This window comes from Staurois parvus, unplaced genomic scaffold, assembly GCF_062004578.1.
Source record: "Staurois parvus isolate SC_StPar_1 unplaced genomic scaffold, SC_StPar_1.0 ptg001842l, whole genome shotgun sequence".
NCBI lineage: Eukaryota > Metazoa > Chordata > Amphibia > Anura > Ranidae > Staurois > Staurois parvus.
The window spans coordinates 324,613-346,716 of NW_028319638.1; the positions used below are offsets into that span (position 1 = coordinate 324,613).

The 22,104-nt window shown below is 45.4% G+C and overlaps 2 protein-coding genes across 2 annotated transcripts; both read left to right on the plus strand.

The window, feature by feature from the left end:
* Positions 1-1,931: 1,931 nt before the first annotated feature.
* On the plus strand, positions 1,932-2,915 carry LOC149434069 (olfactory receptor 1G1-like). The gene has a single exon (XM_089664163.1). It carries the CDS (start codon positions 1,980-1,982, stop codon positions 2,913-2,915), a length of 936 nt encoding a protein of 311 aa, XP_089520289.1. The 5' UTR covers positions 1,932-1,979.
* A 7,673-nt stretch (positions 2,916-10,588) lies between these two features.
* LOC149434070 (olfactory receptor 1G1-like) lies at positions 10,589-11,530 on the plus strand. Its single transcript, XM_089664138.1, has one exon. It carries the CDS (start codon positions 10,589-10,591, stop codon positions 11,528-11,530), a length of 942 nt encoding a protein of 313 aa, XP_089520264.1.
* Positions 11,531-22,104: the final 10,574 nt, after the last annotated feature.

Sequence of the window (22,104 nt, forward strand, 5' to 3'; positions counted from 1 at the left end):
TCAGAAAGTAAAAGATGTGTAAATTCCACTATATATCCCATAATCTGTAGACGCTATAACTTTCGCACAAACCAATTAATATACACTTATTGGAATTTAATTTTTTACCAAAGACATTTAGCAGAATACATTTTTGCCTAAGTGTACGACTACATTTGAGTTTATTAGATATTTTTAGAATGTAGAAAATATTGTTTTTTTTTTCTTTTTTGGTCTTTTTAAAGGCGCATCAGCCAGTATCCTTTTTAGGCATGTTTATTTGCACAAAAACACACACAGGCATGTTACCTATCACATTTCTTGAGGTGCTAAAATTCCAGGGCAGTAAAAAAAAACAAAATAACAAATGATCCATTTTTGGAAAGTAGACACCTCAAGAAATTTGCCCCAGGCATATTGAGTCCATGGAAGATTTTATTTTTTGCCACACATATTTGGAAAATGACAAGAAAAGTTTTGTTTTTTTAACACAAAGTTCTCACTTAAATTATGTATTGCTCACATATGTCATGGGGATAGGTGGAATAACACCCCAAAACACATTCTGGTCCAAACTTGACCAATGTAACTATATAAAAATATACAGTATCATGCAGATTCTTCTGACTGTGGCCTGTGTCTTCACACTTAGGGCTGCTGGTGTGGCCTCCAAACTGTGCCCCCACAGGCCAATTTTTCCCCTCCATACCTAACACCTGCAGTTCTAATTATTTTTATAAAGATGCTTCCCTGTGACTTGTGTCTTTAACCTCTTCGTGCCTAGCATACGCAAATATGCGGCCTCTCAGTGGCTGGGCCTTGATGCCATGCAGCTGCATATTTGCGTACCATTTGTAAACAAACATGTGCTGAGAACGTGCATCCTGCATGCTCCCAGCACATGTGTCGGCGTCCCATGGAAAGGTCCTGATCTCTCCTTGCGATAGGGAGCTTTCCAATCATATGACAGCCAATCTCAGCAATCACATGACCCTAAACCCTGCCCCACCTTTCGCTCTCAGAAACCCCTTAAAGGGCCAGGAGGCTCTGGCACAAAGGGGTTAAGGCTTGTTGGTGCTGCCATCAAAAAATAGTGACACTGGACACTTTTTAGCCACTCAAACCTAAGGGCTGAAGAGCTAATGGTTTTTAGGAAAACAGCCACCTGTGTCTTCTGTTTCTGTACTTTGGCCAGTTTGGCTACCAAACTGAGGTGACCCTGGACAGTTGTACCCAACCAAAGCTAAGGGTTCTAGCTCTTTACTGACTATCCACTGTGCAATCCAACAAAGTTTTAAAATGGCAACACTTATAAAATGTAACTACAAAATGATGGAAGCTAAAAGAAAAGCCGTGTTCCTTTTGTAGTGTGTTAGGTCCCTCTGTCCACTAACCAAGAAGTAATAGAGGTGATAAATCTATAAAAATACTTACAGTGGATTTTAAATTCAAATGTTGAAGATTGTACTCAGTTATAGAAAAGGGGCTCTCAAGGGGTTATAAATTACATCTTAAGAGACCTTTAATGAGGATTTCAGCTTTGTGTTCCTACAACACAACAGACGATCCTGAGAGAATGCCGACATTTTATATAAGAATAAGTCATCAGCTGCACAACTGTCTCCAGGTGAACCTGAGTATGATCTGCAGGCACAACATATATGTTTTCCTATTGATAAATCCTCAGACTTTAAACAGAGAAAAAATAAAGATTAATACAAGGAATCTGCCAGAGATGACCTCTTGTGGGTCTATCAGACCATCCACTGACCACGAATACACTTTGTGTGCTCTTCCATCTGATCTCTCTGATGACTGCAGGACTGCCAACATCTTATATAAGAATACATCATTAGCTGCCAGAAATGTCGGCATGTAACCCTGAGTGTAATGTGTAGGCACTCCGTACAGGTTTGTCCTATTAATAAATCCTCAGATTCATAATTGTATTACTGTTCTATAGTGATACATAAAACACAGAGAAAGAAAAAAATAATAATATGAGGAATCTGACAGAGATTACGTCTCTCACTCTTGTGGGTCTATCAGACCATCCACTGACCATGAGGGCACTTTTTGGGCTTTTCCTTCTGATCTATCTGATGACTCTTATCACAAACCTTCTTATATTTTTCTTGGTCCTCACTGACTCCCATCTGCACAACCCAATGTATTTTTTTCTTGCCAACTTGGCATTTCTGGACATGTCCTATTCATCAGTGACCGCACCAAGGATGCTCTATGACTTGGTCACAAAAAGTCGATCAATATCCATTCCTGCCTGTATAGCCCAAGTCTTTTTCTACATCTCCTTTGCTTCTTCAGAACTTTTCTTGCTCTCGGCTATGTCCTACGACCGCTACATTGCCATCTGCCACCCCCTACATTACAAACTAATGATGTCTTGGAGGGTCTGTGCTCATATGGCCTCCATGGTCTGGGTTGTAGGATGTTCTGTCTCTTTGGTTTATAGTTTACTTTTGCTCAGGTTGTCCTTCTGCAGAACATCTTCCATCCACAACTTCTTTTGTAACCTTCCACACTTATATCAGATTACATGTACTGACCCCTTCATAAACATGGTGGCCATATTTCTAGTAAGTGGTAGTTTTGGAATAGGAATCATTCTTATGACCTTTCTTCCATATGTCTATATTTTCACTACCATTCTCAGAATCCGTAGTAAGACTGGAAAGAGGAAAGCATTCTCCACCTGCACCTCACACCTCACCGTGGTCTCCATCTTTTATGGCTCCTTAATTTTTATTTACTTGGTTCCATCTTCCAGCAATATGGTCAATTTAAACAAACTGTTTACAGTCATAACTGCCCTCATTAACCCATTGCTGAATCCTCTGATCTACAGCCTGAGGAACAAAGATCTCATGGAGGCACTTATGAGATCCTATTATCACTTAAGGTTGATCCAGGCATAATTCTGAAAATATCATTGATGAAATGTAACATTGTTTTATATTTCTGGGTCATTTTTAGTTGACTAAACATTTCAGTATTGTCTTTCATAAAATGTAAACCTGTCAGGGGCTCATAGCTGTACCTTCCCTTGCATGACCAGGGAGTCACTGTAACCCCAGAGATCAAATGTAGCAGCTTCAGTATGCTTCGGTTAACCTCCAAGTAGCTCTGTGACTATTTTTCTTGCCATCATTTTTTACATATATGTTATGCATATTATAAGGCCTCCAAGTGGCACAAAGTGTTTACAGATACCCAGCTCAGATTTTTCAAAAGCTGAAAATTTTACAAAAAATTGAAAGAAATTGTAGTTTTAGTTTGATTATTGAGCGACGTGTGGTATTTTGCATAATTAATACTATTTTAAATATTTTCAATAAATTATTTTCTCCTTTTTTATCCCAAGTACAGGGACCCCAAATATGTATAGGTATTGGACTATACTGAAAGTCAGCGCTGTACAGTTGACAAGCAAGCGCCCAATCTATTGCATTCATTGGATTGATGGGTCATTATTGGCGATGCATCCCTTACAATCTTACAATAATAAATAAAAACATTATTTTAGATTAATTATTGGGATTTTTTTAGGTGCCAAAGAAGACTATAGGTACAGCTTTATGTAAACTTCACGTTCGCCTCTTTACCTGTCGCACAAACTGACCTGTATCCATGCAGGATCAGATAATTTGCAAACATGATAAATAAAAAAGAAATACAATTAAATAAAGTAAGAAGATAAAATAAAAAGAAGTGGTTCTGGATTTGGATTTTCACAGGTTATCAAAATGTGTACAAATTACTTTTTTGAACCCATTTGGCTTGTACACCACAAAAACAAGGACACCCCAGGAGAGGACATTCACCCAGGTTGTGAAATTTAGGTGTAAGGCACAGGTGTCAATCACAAGGCCCGTGGGCTGAATCTGGCCCTCCAGGCCATTTCATGTGGCCTTTACACCTCTCCTGCAGGTACCCCCTTGTCTGTGCCCCCACCTTGTCACCAGCAGTCAGCAGCAGAGAGGAGAATAGAACTCCTCTACCAAATGATGCACCTCTCAGTGCAGCTGCAGCACCCCCTCATCTCTGCCTCCCCTGGTCTCCACTCTTCCTCTGGTCCTCCTCCAGATCCTGCACTTTCTGCTTTCCAGCTCTGCCCCCAAAAGGGGTGCACAGTGATGTTAGGAAGTGTGTGGGATTCTTGACATCTGATGTAAAGGAAAGTGGGGTGCTCACTCAATGGCAGTGCTTTTGTAACGGACCGCCTGACAGTACCTCTATCAGTCCCCTGATAGAGCCTCCCCAGAGTGCGGAGTCTAAGTACCGGAGCACTTGTTCACCAGGGCCCCTGATGGTGGGGATGGACTTGGAGTGCTCCGGGACCAGGTCACAGCTGCTAGGTATCTCTACCAGAGGTAGAGGAGTCTGCCAAGGGCTCCAGCGGGTTAAGAGTCTGATGTGAGGGAGCCCAGGGATCCCTGAGGGATGGATGGACGGATGAGCAAAGTCAGAGTCAAACAAGCTGGGTCGGTAACTAGCAGGTCGGTGAGGTACAAGACGATAGGCAAAGGATAGTCGGGTCACACGCAGGGTCAATACCAAAAGATCAGATCTATAAGGGAACATCCAGGAGCAGAGTCAAGCAAGCCAAGGGGTCAGGACAGGAGAAGGCAAGAAGGTCAGACAATCCAGATCAGAGTACTCACTACACAGGCAACAGGATACAAAAGACCATTCGGCAACAAGCATCTGTGCAGGGCTGGCTTAAGTAGCCCGCCCTGCACCTGACCGTCGCCGCCTAGGTCCCAGTGCCTGACTAGTACTGTCAAGACGACATGTGCGCCTGGGTCCTAGTGCCCTGCTACCTGTATGTCTTGACAGACGCTTACGCATGTGTAGACCCATGCGTTGCGATGGTCCCTGACAGCTTTCCAGTGAGTTCAGTCCACTCCAGAAGTGGTCCACTTTTACTAATAAAATGGAAGAAGTTCACACAGAAAATCAGATTTCCACAAAGGGGTTTCCACCATCAACATGAGCACAAATGACATTCAGCCTCGTGACTCTCTATAGCCATGCTGCTGCTCAGGCCTGTTGCCTTGGTCCTCCAGACCAGCCTTTTTCAACAAGGGTGCCCAGGCAAGGCCTTCAGGCTTCTGCAGGGGTGACTTGGCAAAAAAACTCTAAAAAGTGCCCAGAAATTGTACACAAGCCAGCAGGTGGATGGAGGCTGCCTTTTACACAAAGCCACAGGGCTTCATTGTGCGCCATTACAACCTTACAGCCACTGGCATCCTAACAATCAATGAGGTCATTGGTTGATAAGGAGGACATTGGGTGCCTAGTTTGCCTCTCACGGTCAGCACTGGGGTCACGTTAGCTGAGTGAGGGAGAAGAGAAACGTTGGAATACTAGTCAGTACTGGTGTGCTAAGGAATATTTGCTTTGTAAGAATGAATTTCCTCCGTCGTTGGGTGTCCTACATGTGCGGATCTTGCCACATTATGTAAAACCTTTAGTTTAGTTTTCTTACACTTTAGAATGGGGGGCCTCAAGATTGCCTATAATTTTAAAGGGTGTCTTGACTGGAAAACACTGACACCTTCCACCTCCAGACACCTTCACTGTGAAGACACACATTGTCTGACTGCGGCCTCTGACTCCGGGTGAAGGATTGGGGTCCCCCTGACCCCTCTGCAGAGACCTCCTGTATCTCGGGGTGGAGCCCTGACCTATGGTCTGGTCCTCGGTTATATGGGCTGTGAACACCTGGACACTCAGCCTGCTGGTTCCTGGCAAGTCCCGGACACTGGGTTGGAGACTCCTTCCCTCCCAAAGCACTTTGGAGTCTTCGGGCTCCAGCCCCGGGTTCAAGAATTACAAAACCAGAAGGAAGATGAAATACTATCACTGACACTCTGGAGCCCTGCACCCTGCATGCGTGCAACCCCTGTGTCACTTTCTCCTACATTTTCTCAGTGGCCGGGCCTCACACTGCCTCAAGATAACAATTGACAAATGTTACACAGATTCTGTAAACAATATAATGCTTCATTTATAGCAAGGGGGTTCAGCCAATTGAAAAGCGAGGGCCATTTAAGTGATTTGCCCCTCCTTTCCAAGTGTAAAGCAGAGTGTGACAGGGAGGCTACACGGGTATCCAGGAGCATGGGGCGGGGTTACCATTGCGAATCCTGATGCTACACCAGTGGTTGGGAAGGTGTGGTAAAAAACACATCTCAACTCTGGGGGTTTTAACTGCCCCATAAATTGCAAATGTAAATGAGCCCTCACTGTCCTGACCCCCTATAAGGCTGCTTTCACACTCATGCACTGCGGTTTACCCACACTGGAGGTGCAGCGCAGTGTACCGATGGTTTTCCTACGGGTTATCTTTGCATAGACTTCTATTATATCCTGAGGGCTAGAAGTTGCCTACTTGGTTTGAGGTCAAGGGCCATATCAAAGGGCTCCAAGGAACACATATGGTCCACAGGCCACAGGTTGAGCACCCCTGATTTGTAGTCCAAACCGTTAAAAACACATCAATAAATAGATAAAGAGATGATTTATGGGAATCATTTTGCTTGGGATGAGATGAGAGAAAAAATCATGAAGGGAGACTGAAGAAGACAAAACCCTCTACATGCGAAAGCAGAAACAGGGAAGGGTTTGGAGGTACATATATTTTTAAAGTGAAAGGAAGTCTGTAAAAGACAATATTCAATATTTCTGGTCCCTAAAAATGCTTCAAATTCAAACATTTATTGAAGAAAATCAAAGAAACAGGAGCCCCAAGTCCTTACACCTACCAGCCAATCAGAAGCTGGAGGAGGACTTACCTCTTGCCTTGAGGAAGATGCTGCAGACAGACCACCAAGTTGGCTAACTTACAGCCAAATGGGACTATTTTGTACAAAAACTAGACAAATGTTTCTCTTATCTCTGCATAAAATTATCCTTTGGGTTTGGATTGAAGTAGAATTCGGTTCATACTTTGCCTCTTCGGTGAACAGAGGAATTAATCGAGGGGTTCTCCTCCATCTACAGCATGAAGTGATACATTCAGCAACCGTGTTACTATTACTGCTAAATGTGACAGCTTCCTGCTCAGGCTGGTTGTTAGGAAGCCAGCGGCTGGAGACTTCCTAGTGACCAGTCATGCATCCCCACCAAGCCCATTCAGCTGTCAGGGAGGATTCCAGCTGGCAGATGAATGTAAACAAAGGATGGGGATGGTGGCATATTCAATCAATAGCCATGGCCATATCTGGTCAATTATCTTTGTTAACAAAAACCGGCCGCCTTCTGTTAGAAGAGTGGGGGATGTGTGGCAGAAGCTTCTCATGTTGGCCCTGAGATGCCAGGATAGTAGAAGCACCCCCCCCAACCCAAAATGACCCCTTTTTGGAAAGTAGACACTCCAAGGTGTTTGCTAAGGGGCATGGTGAGTATTGTGTAGATCTCGTTTGTTGCCACAGGTTTTTGGAAAATGAAGAAAGCGAAAAATGTATTTTTCTTTTCTTCTTTTTCATTTCCAAATCCCTGTGACAAAAATAATATCTGCAAAATGCTTACCATGCCTCTTATCAAATTCCTTGGGGTGTCTACTTTCCAGAAAGGGGTCATTTGAGGGTCTTTGTACTATCCTGACATTTCAGGGCCTCCGATACTGTGATAGGTAGTGAGGAAGTGACATGAGGAAATATGCCCTTTGAAAGCCTGAAGGTGGTCATTGGATTTTGGGGGCCTGTCTATTGGCTAGGCTGCCAAAAAGTCTCTCACATGTAGTATCCTCCAATCCCAAATACATAACTATGTATAAAATATACAGTACTATGCCGATTCTTCGACTTTGGCTTGTGTCTTCACATTTAGGGCTGCTGGTGTGGCCTTCAAACTGTGCCCCCACAGGCCAGTTTCTCCCCTCCATACCTAAGACCTGCAGTTTTAATTATTTTTATAAAGACACTTCCCTATGACTTGTGTCTCCACTTTAAGGCGTGTTGGTGATGCCGTCAAAAAATAGTGACACTGGCCAGTTTTTAACCACTCAAACCTAAGGGCTGAAGAGCTAATGATTTTTAGGAAAACAGACACCTGTGTCTTCTGTTTCTGTATTTTGGCCAGTTTGGCTACCAAACCAGGTTGTCCCTGGACAGTTGTACCCAACCAAAGTCAAGGGTTCTAGCTCTTTACTGACTATCGACTGTGCAATCCAACAAAGTTTTAAAATGGCAACACTTATAATATGGGGTCATTTGGGGGGGCGGGGGGTTGCACTATCCTGTCATTTCAGGTCCTCCAAAACAGTGATAGGTAGTGAGGAAGTGACATGAGGAAATATGCCCTTTGAGAGCCTGAAGGTGGTCATTGGATTTGGGGGCCTGTCTATGGCTAGGCTGCCAAAAAGTCCCTCACATGTGGTATCCCCAAACTCGGTAGAAGTGGCAGAATGTGTTTTGGGGTGTTATTCCACATATAGCCATGGCGTATGTGAGCAATATACCATTTAAGTGAGAACTTTGTGCAGAAAAAATAAATAATTTTTCTGTCACTTTGCAAAACTTTTTTGCAAAAAGTAAAATATTCCATGGACTCAACATGCCTCTCAGCAAATTCCTCAGGGTGTCTACTTTTCCAAAAAGTGATCATTAGGGGGGATTTTGCACTTCCCTGGCATTTTAGGACCTCCAAAACTGCGATAGGCAGTCAGAAAGTAAAAGATGTGTAAATTCCAGTATTTATCCCATAGTCTGTTGACACTATAAATTTCACACAAACCAATCAATACACACTTATTGAAATTTTATTTTTTACCAAAGACATTTAGCAGAATATATTTTGGCCTAAACGTACGACTACATTTGAGTTTATTGGATATTTTTAGAATATAGAAAATATTGTTTTTTTTGCGTTCTTTTTGGAGGCACTTCCACCAGTATCCTTTTTAGGCATGTTTGTTTGCACAGAAACACACACCGGCATGTTGCCTATCACATTTCTTGAGGTGCTAAAATTCCAAGAAAATAACAAAAAAACAAATGACCCATTTTTGGGAAGTCGACACCAAGGAATTTGCATGTTGAGTCCATGGAAGATTTATTTTTTGACACACATATTTGGATATTTTTTAACACAAAGTTGTCTTTTAAATTATATATTGCTCATATATGCCATGGGAATATGTGGAATAACACCCCAAAACACATTCTGGTCCAAACTGAACCAATGAACTATGTAAAAATATACAATATAATGCTGATTCTTCTGATGTGGCCTTCAAACTGTGCCTCCACAGGCCAGATTTTCCTCTCGATATCTAAGGCCTGCAGTTCTAATTATTTTTATAAAGACGCTTCCCTATGTCTCCACTTTAACAGCCTCATGCTGAGGGTACGCAAATATGCGGCCTCTCAGTGGCTGGGCCTTGACACCAAGCAGCCACATGTTTGCACACAATTTGTAAACAAAGATGTGCTGAGAACGCGCACCCTGCACGCTCCCAGCACACGTGTCGGCATCCCGTGGAAAGGTCCTGATCTTTCCTTGCAATCAGGATCTTTGCGATCATGTGACAGCCAATCATGGCCAAACATGACCCTAAACCCCGGCCCGCCTCCCGCTCTCAGAAACCCCTTAAAGGGCTGGGAGGTGCTTGCACAAAGGGGTTAAGGCTTGTTGGTGCTGCTGTCAAAAAATAGTGACACTGGCCACTTTTTAGCCACTCAAACCTAAGGGCTGCAGTGCTAATGATTTTTAGGAAGACAGCCACCTGTGTCTTCTGTTTCTGTATTTTGGCCAGTTTGGCTACCAATCTGGGGTGACCCTGGACAGTTGTACCCAACCAAAGCTAAGGGTTCTAGCTCTTTACTGACTATCCACTGTGCAATCCAACCAAGTGTTAAAATAGCAACCCTTATAAAATGTAACTACAAAATGATGGAAGCTAAAAGAAAAGCCGTGTTCCTTTTGTAGTGTGTTAGGTCCCTCTGTCCACTAACCAAGAAGTAATAGAGGTGATAAATCTATAAAAATACTTACAGTGGATTTTAAATTCAAATGTTGAAGATTGTACTCAGTTATAGAAAAGGGGCTCTCAAGGGGTTATAAATTACATCTTAAGAGACCTTTAATGAGGCTTTCAGCTTTGTGTTCCTACAACACAACAGACTGTCCTGAGGGAATGCCGACAATTTATATAAGAATTAGTAATTATCTGGTACAAATGTCTCCAGGTGAACCTGAGTATCATGTGCAGGCACAACATATATGTCTTCCTATTGATAAATCCTCAGACTGATCATTTGATGACTACTTTATGCTGATAAACTAAAAACAAAGATTAATACAAGGAATCTGACAGAGATTACCTCTTGTGGGTCCATCAGACCATCCACTGACCACGAATACACTTTGTGTGCTCTTCCATCTGATCTCTCTGATAACTGCCGGGACTGCCAACATCTTATATAAGAATACATCATTAGCTGCCAGAAATGTCGGCATGTAAACCTGAGTGTAATGTGTAGGCACTCCGTACAGGTTTGTCCTATTAATAAATCCTCAGATCTGTAATTTTATTACCGTTCTATAGTGATACATAAAACAGAGAGAAAGAAAAATGAATAATATGAGGAATCAGACAGAGATTACGTCTCTTACCCTCGTAGGTCTATCAGACCATCCACTGACCATGAAGGCACTTTTTGGGCTTTTCCTTCTGATCTATCTGATGACTCTTATCACAAACCTCCTTATATTTTTCTTGGTCCTCACTGACTCCCATCTGCACAACCCAATGTATTTTTTTCTTGCCAACTTGGCATTCCTGGACATGACCTATTCATCAGTGACCGCACCGAGGATGCTCTATGACTTGGTCACAAAAATTCAATCAATATCCTTTCCTGCCTGTATATCCCAAGTCTTTTTCTATCTCTGCTTTGCTTGCTCAGAACTTTCCTTGCTCTCGGCTATGTCCTACGACCGCTACATTGCCATCTGCCACCCCCTACATTACAAACTAATGATGTCTTGGAGGGTCTGTGCTCGTATGGCCTCCATGGTCTGGGTTGCAGGAAGTTCTGTCTCTTTGGTTCATACTTTACTTTTGCTCAGGTTGTCCTTCTGCGGACCGGCTTCCATCCACAACTTCTTTTGTGACCTTCCTCATATGATACAAATTACATGTACTGACCCCTTCATAAACATGGTGGTCATATTCTCAGCAGGTTCTACTTTTGGATTAGGAATCATTCTTATGACCTTTCTTCCATATGTCTATATTCTTAGTACCATCCTCAGAATCCGTAGCAAGACTGGAAAGAGGAAAGCATTCTCCACCTGCACCTCACACCTCACCGTGGTCTTCATCTTTTATGGATCTTTAATTTTTATTTACTTTGTTCCATCTTCCACCAATATGGCCATTTTAAATAAACTGTCTACAGTCATATCTCCCCTCATTAACCCATTGCTGAATCCTCTGATCTACAGCCTGAGGAACAAAGATCTCATGGAGGCACTTATGAGGTCTTATTATCACTTACAGTTGATCCGGGCATCATGCTGAAATTTAACACTTTTTGTATTCCTGGGACATTTCTAGTTGACTAAAAATGTTATTAATGTATTTCATAAAATGTAAACAAGTCAGGGGCTCACAGTTGTACTTACCCTTTGCATGACCAGGGGTTCTTATAACCCAGAAACCAAATGTAGCAGTTTCGGTGCTGTCTGTGCCGCACTGGAAGTGACGTCATTACACCGCCCGCACCAGAAGTGACGTTCACGATGGTCCGTAAGTCAGCAGGGGATATCTTTTAGGTGATTGGGAGTTTCCCTCCCTAGAAGCGAGTGTTTTGAGGTGGATACTTGCAGGTTTGGGTGAAGATTTAACTAACTGATTCATTTGGTGGTCTGTGTTAGTGTCTTCATACCCTGATGGCTCACTTGTATCGTTGCCTTTGGATATTTGGTGGATGGTGCTACACCGGTACTTATTACATCTAAATATGACAGATGGGGGCAAATTAGGTGGGAATTGTGTGCAATGTGGTTATGCTCCCCGTTTCCTTATGGCGGATTTTTGTTTATTTTACAGCTTGCATCTCCTGATTCCATCTTGGGGGGGTTTAGGGCTGGTGGCATCATTGATCCCCATGTAGATCTGCTCCAACTTCAGGTAGGTTATATTGATGTAGTTATAAGTGAGGGTTTTTGTGGAAATATCACTTTATGTGGGCTAAAAATAATATTACCTACACACACTCACCGGCCACTTTATGAGGTCCACCTTGCTAGTCCCAGGTTGGACCCCCTTTTGCCTTCATTCTTGGTGGCATAGATTCTACAAGGTGTTGGAAACATTCCTCAGAGATTTTGCTCCATATTGACATGATAGCATCACGCAGTTGCTGCGGATTTGTCGGCTGCACATCCATGAACCATTGATACAAGGCAGGATGGATCCATGCTTCCATGTTGTTTACACCAAATTCTGGCCCTACCATCATCATCTTATTGCAGCTGAAATCCAGACTCATCGGACCCGGCAACGTTTCTCCAATCTTCTATTGTACAACTTTGGTGAGCCTGTGTGAATCGTAGCCTCTGTTTCCTGTTCATAGCTGACAGGAGTGGAACCCGGTGTGGTCTTCTGCTGATAGGAGTGGCACCCGGTGTGGTCTTCTGCTGACAGGAGTGGCACCCTGTGTGGTCTTCTGCTGCTGTAGTCCTTCTGCTTCAAGGTTGGACATGTTGGGAGATGGTATTCTGCATACCTTGGGTGTAACGAGGGGTTATCGGAGTTACTGTTGCCTTTCTATCATCTGGAACCAGTCTGCCCATTCTCCTCTGACCTCAACAAAACATTTTCCTCCACACAACTGCCGATCACTGGATATTTTCTCTTCTTCAGACCATTCTCTGATGGTTGTGCATGAAAATCCCAGTAGATCAGCAGTTTTTTATATGCCAATACCCATGCCACATTTAAAGTCACCTAAATCCCCTTTCTTCCCCATTCTGATGCTCGGTTTGAACTTCAGCAAGTCTTCTTCACCACATCTAGATGCCTTAATGCATTGAGTTGCTGCCATGTGATTGGCTGATTAGCAATTTGTGTTACCGAGCCATTGAACAAGCGGCTGGTGAGTGTATATAAGGGTTGCCAAAGTATCTCGGGCGGTTCTTTTTTAGCCATCATTATGTTTTTTCAGTTATCTGCATACCGTGGGGTTAATGTGGGACTTACTAAGTCCACTTGGTATAATTCATACATGAAAGTGAGAATGTTGATGGATTGTTGTTCAAACAAGGGGGCCTACTAATGTTATGGATATTATGTATTTCTTTATAGGGATTTATGGTGCCCATCTTCACTATCACTATCAGTGGGAGGAACAGTGTCCCATCATTGGTGTCAGTGGGAGGAATAGTGCCCCATCATTGGTATCAGTGGGAGGAATAGTGCCCCATCATTGGTGTCAGTGGGAGGAATAGTGCCCCATCATTGGTGTCAGTGGGAGGAATAGTGTCCCATCATTGGTGTCAGTGGGAGGAATAGTGCCCCATCATTGGTGTCAGTGGGAGGAATAGTGTCCCATCATTGGTATCAGTGGGAAGAATAGTGCCCCATCATTGGTATCAGTGGGAGGAATAGTGCCCCATCATTGGTGTCAGTGGGAGGATTAGTGCCCCATCATTGGTGTCAGTGGGAGGAATAGTGTCCCATCATTGGTATCAGTGGGAGGAATAGTGCCCCATCATTGGCGTCAGTGGGAGGAATAGTGCCCCATCATTGGTGTCAGTGGGAGGAATAGTACCCCATCATTGGTGTCAGTGGGAGGAATAGTACCCCATCATTGGTGTCAGTGGGAGGAATAGTGTCCCATCATTGGTGTCAGTGGGAGGAATAGTGCCCCATCATTGGTGTCAGTGGGAGGAATAGTGCCTCTTATTATTGGGAGAAATAGTACCCCAAGGGCCAGATAAAGGCTAGCAAAGGGCCATATCTGGCCCTTGGGCCGCAGTTTGAAGACCCCGGGTATATACCATTGGTAGTTATTAGTATTTATGTATTTTTCTTTACCTTCCACCTGCCAGGGGATCACTATGGTGTCCTTATGCTGCAGCGAATATTGTTTTTTACCTGACAAATGGTTGTGTGAGTTAATCCTTGTATATAACGATTGTACGTCATGTAAACATTAGTTTGTCTATATTGCTTATACAGTGAAGGAAATGTGTATTTGCTCCCCCCTGATGGTGAATGTTCGCCCCTCACACAGAAATGATCGGTCTAACAATGGAATGTTGGCCCCTCACACAGAAATGATCGGTCTAACAATGGAATGTTCGCCCCTCACACAGAAATGATCGGTCTAACAATGGAATGTTCGGTGTAACACTGAGAGACAGAATACAACAACAAATTCAGCAGAAATGCGTCTAACAAATGATGACGGATCTGCATGTTCATGAGGGAAAGAAGGATTTGATCCCCTATCATTCAGCAGGATTTCTGGCTCCCAGGTGTCTCTCATACAGGTAACAAGCTGAGATTAGAAGCAGTCTCTTAAAGGGAGTGCTGCTAATCTCATTGTGTTACCTGTATAAAAGACACCCGTCCACAGGAGCCATCAAACCATCAGATTCCAAACTCTCCACCATGGCAAAGACCAAAGAGCTGTCCAAGGATGTCAGGGACAAGATGGTAGACCTACACAAGGCTGGACTGGGCTACCAAACTATGGCCAAGCAGCTTGGTGAGAAGGTGACAACAGTTGGTGCAATCATTCACAAATGGAAGAAACACAAAACAAGTGTCAGTCTCCCTAGGTCTGGTGCACCATGCAAGATCTCACCTCGTGGAGTGTCAATGATCATGAGAACAGTGAGGAATCATCCCAGAACTACACGTGAGGATCTTGTCAATGATCTCCAGGCAGCTGGGACCACAGTCACCAAGAAAACAATTGGTAACACACTACGCTGACAAGGACTGAAATCCTGCAGTGCCCGCAAAGTCCCTCTGCTCAAGAAAGCACATGTCCAGGCCCGTCTGAAGTCTGCCACTGAACATCTGAATGATGCAGAGGAGGACTGGTGGGAAGTGTTGTGGTCAGAGGAGACCAAAATCCAGCTCTTTGGCATCAACTCAACTCGCCGTGTTTGGAGGAGGAGGAATGCTGCCTATGACCCCAAGAACACCATCCCAACTGTGAAACATGGTGGTGGAAACATTCTGCTTTGGGGGTGTTTTTCTGCTAAGGGGACAGGACAACTGCACCGCATCAAAGGGATGATGGACGGGGCAATGTACCCTCAAATCTTGGGTGAGAACCTTCTTCCCTCAGCCAGGGCATTGAAAATGGGTGGTGGATGGGTGTTCCAGCATGACAATGACCCAAAACACACGGCCAAGGCAACAAAGGAGCAACTCAAGAAGAAGCACATTGAGGTCCTGGAGTGGCCTAGCCAGTCTCCAGACCTTAATCCGATTGAATATCTGTGGAGGAGCTGAAAGTTCAAGTTGCCAAACATCAGCCACCAAACCTTAATGACTTGGAGAGGATCTGCCAAGAGGAGTGGGCCAAAATCCCTCCTGAGATGTGTGCGAACCTGGGGGCCAACTCCAGGAAATGTCTGACCTCTGTGATTGCCAACAAGGGATTGGCCACCAAGTACTAAGTCATGTTTTGTGAAGGGGATCCAATCCTTCTTTCCCTCATGAACATGCAAATCAGTCATCATTTGTTAGATGCATTTCTGCTGAATTTGTTGTTGTATTCTGTCTCTCAGTGTTACAGCGAACATTCCATTGTTAGACCGATCATTTCTGTGTGAGGGGCGAACATTCCATTGTTAGACCGATCATTTCTGTGTGAGGGGCGAACATTCCATTGTTAGACCGATCGTTTCTGTGTGAGGGGGAACATTCCATTGTTAGACCGATCATTTCTGTGTGAGGGGCAAACATTCCATTGTTAGACCGATCGTTTCTGTGTGAGGGGCGAACATTCAGCATCAGCCGGGGAGCAAATACACATTTCCTGCACTGTGTGTGTTTATCTTGTTTTGTAGAAGTTTCTGCTGTATCCTACTTTTCCCTGAAGAAGATTCCGATTGTGAATTGAAACGCGTTGAGGTTGTAGAATTTGGGAGATAATTCTCCCGGTTACAGATGAAGCAGATTGCTTTGCCATTGATATGGATGTATATACCGCTTGGCTACATTATGGATGATATCTCTGTTACCTCTTTGAAGAAGCTAAGAATAAATACAACAATCTCTTAACTGTCGTGTTTCAATTATAGATGGTGCTGTTAAAGCAAAAAAAGTATGCTTGTGTATATATATATATATATAGTGACAGTGTGGCGACCTATCACAGTGTAGAAAGGATATTTCACCCGGGATTCTCAACAAGGCAGGTTGAGGGGCTCCAGGGTACTTGTTTAATACAAAGGAAACTGGCTTTTCACTTTCCTCCTTTGTTTGTAAAGCCCATTTTGGGACCCGGAGCCGGGAGATTTCAACGTGATCTGGGAGGGATGAAATCTCCAATCCTGGGACCAGGTTTTGGGAATGGTCAGGAGACTGATTGGTCAGGTGCAGGGGCGGACTGACCATTTGAGCACTTGGGCACTGCCCAAGGGCCCAGGGTCAGTAGGGGGCCCCATGAAATGCCCATGGTACCTTTTCTAGGCCTTTTTGGGTGTGTTTTGAGTGTGGGTAAGGACACAGGGGCCCAATGATACCTTATTGCCCGGGGGCCCCATGAGTTGTCAGTCTGCCCCTTGTTTGGGAGGGATGAAATTTCCAATCCTGGGACCAGGTTTTGTGAATGGCCAGGAGACTGATTGATCAGGTGTGTGTGGGCTTCTTCTACCAACTATGCCAACCAACACGTGTTGGTTTTGACATAGGATACAGTATGTTATAATATGTTATTAGTAAGCGTGAGCCCTATAGACAATATTGACCCTCAGTTAACTGAATAATTCCAGATATTATAAAGAAGGGCAAAGGCATAAGTCACAGTGTCAACCAGAAAATGGCAGAGGGTCTTAGACTGTGTAAAGGCCCAACATGTTAGTCTGGGGTGGTCATGAACTTTTGGTGTCTATGAATTGTAGGGTGGAAAATGTGGTCAAGGGGTGCCCGTAGCGAAAGAAAGAGAAGAATAACACAAGGCCGACATGACTAGGTGAAGAGGGAGAAAAGACAGGAAAGGGTTAAGTTAAAGGGGAAGGGCTAAGAAAGATAGTAAGGTTACCTGATTGGTGTTAGTAGGTTTGGGTGGGATCATCCTGAATCTTTGGGGAGTTCTGGGGGGTTGGACGTGCCAGTGCTGGTTAGCAGCTGAAGAGAGAAGTTCCCACCCGCCCTTCCCTGGGGTGTTTGTTCTGTTTGGCTTGTTTAGTTTGGTGGCAGTTGTTGGTCTTGGTAGGTTGTTAATGGTTTGTGATGATAAGTGTATGGTTGGGACCCATCTGTGGTATGGTTGGGACCCATCTGTGGTATGGTTCGGACCCATCTGTGGTATGGTTCGGACCCATCTGTGGTATGGTTGGGACCTATCTGTGGTATGGTTGGGACCCATCTGTGGTATGGTGTGCCCGGTTTGGTGTAACCAAGGTTTAACTGGAAGGTGGAGGTCTACCTGCGGAAGGTGTGTCCTTGTCTCTGAGTCGGTGCGTTGCAGCTGGAGGCCTAGTAGGAACATTAAGGTGAAGGTTCCGCAGGGGGAGATCAATATTGCTTTGGGTGCCTGCCTAGACCAACAACTCATTCCGTAAGTTTATGGAGGTTTCTGTTTTAAGGAATGTTTTCTGTATATTTAAGTTAAATTGTTAATAAAAGGCCATGAAGGCCATTTTACTACAGCAAAGTGTGGTCTCCTTTTATTGGTGGAGGGAGTGTTGGGAAATGGGGGGGTTTTTGGAAGTTGGGTAAGTATGTTTTTGGGGGTGTTAGCATTTGACAACACATCTCTTCTACACTATTCATGATCTAGTAGTTTTCATGTGCACCGTGTCTGTAGGTAGAAAGTGACTACTGGGGCATCTAGCGAACATGAACACCCCAATACATCATACACTGATATATGTTGGAAGAAAATGTGGGGAAAGAGGGGGGAGGGGGAAAGGGGAGGGGTTGTGGTAAAGGGGCAAAGGGCCTGTGGAGGAAAAAACAGAAGGTTAAGAAGATTAAACAATAATTTTATGGGAGGTTGTAGCAACATCAATTAGTGAAAATGGAAATATCTGGGTATGTATACAGAGATGAAGTAGCCATGCTCAGACTCACTAGGAGTAAGGGTGGATAAAGAAAAGACAAGGTCCCATGCATCTATGAGGGTGCTGTCAGTCCATGGAATCTTCAGAGGCAGGTGCAGGTGAAGTGTAATGGCCTCTCTTGTGGGTGTTTGGTTGAACTTTGGGTCCTGGTGAGGCCTGTAGCTTCTTGGGGGAGCAGGATGCTGCTCGATGTTTGGAGCCCTCAGTGTTGACCTCAGCTGGTGCAAGATGAAGGTCTTGAAGTGGGATTTGGAGATCCCTGGCGGACCTGCAGAGATAAGAGGATTTCTTGTAAGAGAAGCGGACCGAGGAGGGAAAGCCCCAATGGTAGGTGACTTGGTGTTGTGGCAATATATGCAGGTGAGGCTTCATGGCTCTCCTTTTGGCTAGAGTAAGTTGGTCTAATGAGAGGTCATGGAAGATTTGGTAGTGGTGACCTTGAAAAACCAGAGTCTCCTTATGGTGGGACGCTATCACTAGTTGTTCATTAGTGCAGAAGCAGTGGAGTTTCACCACAATATCTCATGGGGGGCCCTCATCTGAATGTGGGGCCATGGTTCTGTGGATTCTATTCATCTCAAGATGCTCCATGGGTATCGGTAGAGCAAATTCTTGGAATAGCACAGTAATAGTGGTTTGGAGATCTTCCACAGTTTCAGGTATTCCTCAGGTGGGCAAAATTCAAATGCCTGGCCCTGTTCTCAAAGTCCTCTAGGCCGGGCCTGGAGGGTGTAGTTTTCTTCTAGCAGGGCCTCTACTTCCTCCGAATGGTTGCTAGTGAGGATGTCCAGGTCATCTGCCCTCTATTCAAGTACTGAAGTGCATCGGCTTAAATCGCGAATTTTGCGGGTCAGTTTTTCAGTGATGGTGTCTGAGGTGATTTTTAGAGCCTTGGTAATCATCCGCACAATTTGGTAGAGTAGGACTAGCTGTGAGTTGTCAAATTGCATAGCCAGGGCAGTCACACCAAAGTCAGTGCCTGACTAACCGTCTGTTGCAGCCACAGGCTGAGTCAGTTTAGGCGCATGGCATGTCAGGTCGGGAAGATGGAGGCGCCACCATCTTAGAGGAGGCCTTGACTAGCACATCCCAGATTGTTTTCGGCTTAAGCTTTTGCTTAGAGCCACTGTAGACCATTGTGGATGGTGCTAGAAGATCTTGGCAAGTTGCGGAGACGGCAGGTGGTATCGAGTAGGTTGGGAAGCACTGCTGATTGGCTGTATGTCCTTTGGAGGTGTAGAGCTCTAAGCTTGGTCGGCTTCACGCATGTACCCCCCCATAGGTTTTTTTTGTGTGTTTCTTTATTCTTTACATTTTGTTTGTGAAGAGTAGGGATACTATGTACCCCTTACTCATTCACAGAGGCAGTGGTATCTGGACCCACTTCTTTTTAAAGAGGGCCACTAGACTATGATAAGCCCCTTGCCTACAGACCCCACAACCACTTGGGCCAGGGTTGTAGGTAAGAGGCCCTTGTCCTCATACACATGGGACAAGGTGCTTTGTCAGGGGGGTTTCCCCCTGACAAGGTACCCTCTCCATGTTGACCTGACCTGGTATTGTTAAGGAGGGGGCACGGCACACCCTGGTTGCCCTGTTTCCTTGACAGCAGGACTGCATTCACAGATAATAGGTTGGTAAGGATTTTGGGGGGACACTGACATTTTTTCTTGTTTTTTTGTGTGGGGAACCCTCTTAAACCCTCCATGTCTGGAATGGATTTTAGGGAGCGAAATCTCTGGTTTTGTTTTTGTTTTTTTTTGTGTAGGGCTCCCCCTTAACACCCATAAAAAACCTTCATCTAGAACAGCGGTTCTCAACCTGGGGGTCGCGACCTTTTTGGGGGTCGAACGACCATTTCCCAGGGGTCGCCTAAGACCATCGGAAAACACATATTTCCGATGGTCTTAGGAACCGAGACACCGCTCCTCTGACTCAGTCGATGTGTGGGCGGGATGACACGCTGCCCTGTCACCTGGCCACACCTCCGGGATCCCTCAACAACTCCGCCTCCTCGCCGCTGATTGGCCACCGGAACTGTAGCTCAGGAGAGGCATACAGGCGGCCAATCACCGGCGAGGAGGTGGAGCTTGGAGAGGAGGAGCCGAGCGGCAGCGCGCGTAGATCTAAGAAGATCGAGGGAACTGCCGGAGTAAGTGAAGAGGAGAGCGGCCAGAGAAGGAAGACAGCTGACAGGTAAGTGAGAGAGCGAGCCCAGGCTGGAGCAGGGGTCAGCAAGGCAAGTATCATTGGTGTCAGTGGGAGGAATAGTGCCCCATCATTTGTGTGACTAATACCAACAATGGGGCACTATTTCTCCCACTGACACCAATGATGGGGCACTATTTCCTCCCCCCCCGCACTGACACCAATGATGGGGCACTATTCCTCCCCCCCCGCACTGACACCAATGATGGGGCACTATTCCTCCCCCCCCACTGAAACCAACGATGGGGCACTATTCCTCCCCCCCACAGACACCAACGATGGGGCACTATTCCTCCCCCCACTGACACCAAGAATGGGGCACTATTCCTCCCCCCACCGACACCAACGATGGGGCACTATTCCCCCCCCTGACCACAAAGATGGGGCACTATTTCCCCCTCCACCACACTGACATCAATGATGGGGCACTATTCCTCCCCCTGATACCAATGATGGGACACTATTCCTCCCACTGATACCAATGATGGGACACTATTCCTCCCACTGACACCAATGATGGGGCACTATTCCCCCCACTGACACCAATGATGGGGCACTATTCCCCCCACTGACACCAATGATGGGGCACTATTCCCCCCACTGACACCAATGATGGGGCACTATTCCCCCCACTGACACCAATGATGGGGCACTATTCCCCCCACTGACACCAATGATGGGGCACTATTCCCCCCCCTGACCACAAAGATGGGGCACTATTTCCCCCTCCACCACACTGACATCAATGATGGGGCACTATTCCTCCCCCTGATACCAATGATGGGACACTATTCCTCCCACTGATACCAATGATGGGACACTATTCCTCCCACTGACACCAATGATGGGGCACTATTCCCCCCACTGACACCAATGATGGGGCACTATTCCCCCCACTGACACCAATGATGGGGCACTATTCCCCCCACTGACACCAATGATGGGGCACTATTCCCCCCACCTTCACCAATGATGGGGCACTATTCCCCCCACTGACACCAATGATGGGGCACTATTCCCCCCACTGACACCAATGATGGGGCACTATTCCCCCCACTGACACCAATGATGGGGCACTATTCCCCCCACTGACACCAATGATGGCGCTCTATTCCCCCCACTGACACCAATGATGGGGCACTATTCCCCCCACTGACACCAATGATGGGGCACTATTCCCCCCACTGACACCAATGATGGGGCACTATTCCCCCCACTGACACCAATGATGGGGCACTATTCCTCCCACTGACACCAATGATGGGGCACTATTCCCCCCACTGACACCAATGATGGGGCACTATTCCCCCCACTGACACCAATGATGGGGCACTATTCCCCCCACTGACACCAATGATGGGGCACTTTTCCCCCCACTGACACCAATGATGGGGCACTATTCCTCCCACTGACACCAATGATGGGGCACTATTCCTCCCACTGACACCAATGATGGGGCACTATTCCCCCCACTGACACCAATGATGGGGCACTTTTCCCCCCACTGACACCAATGATGGGGCACTATTCCTCCCACTGACACCAATGATGGGGCACTATTCCTCCCACTGACACCAATGATGGGGCACTATTCCTCCCACTGATACCAATGATGGGGCACTATTCCTCCCA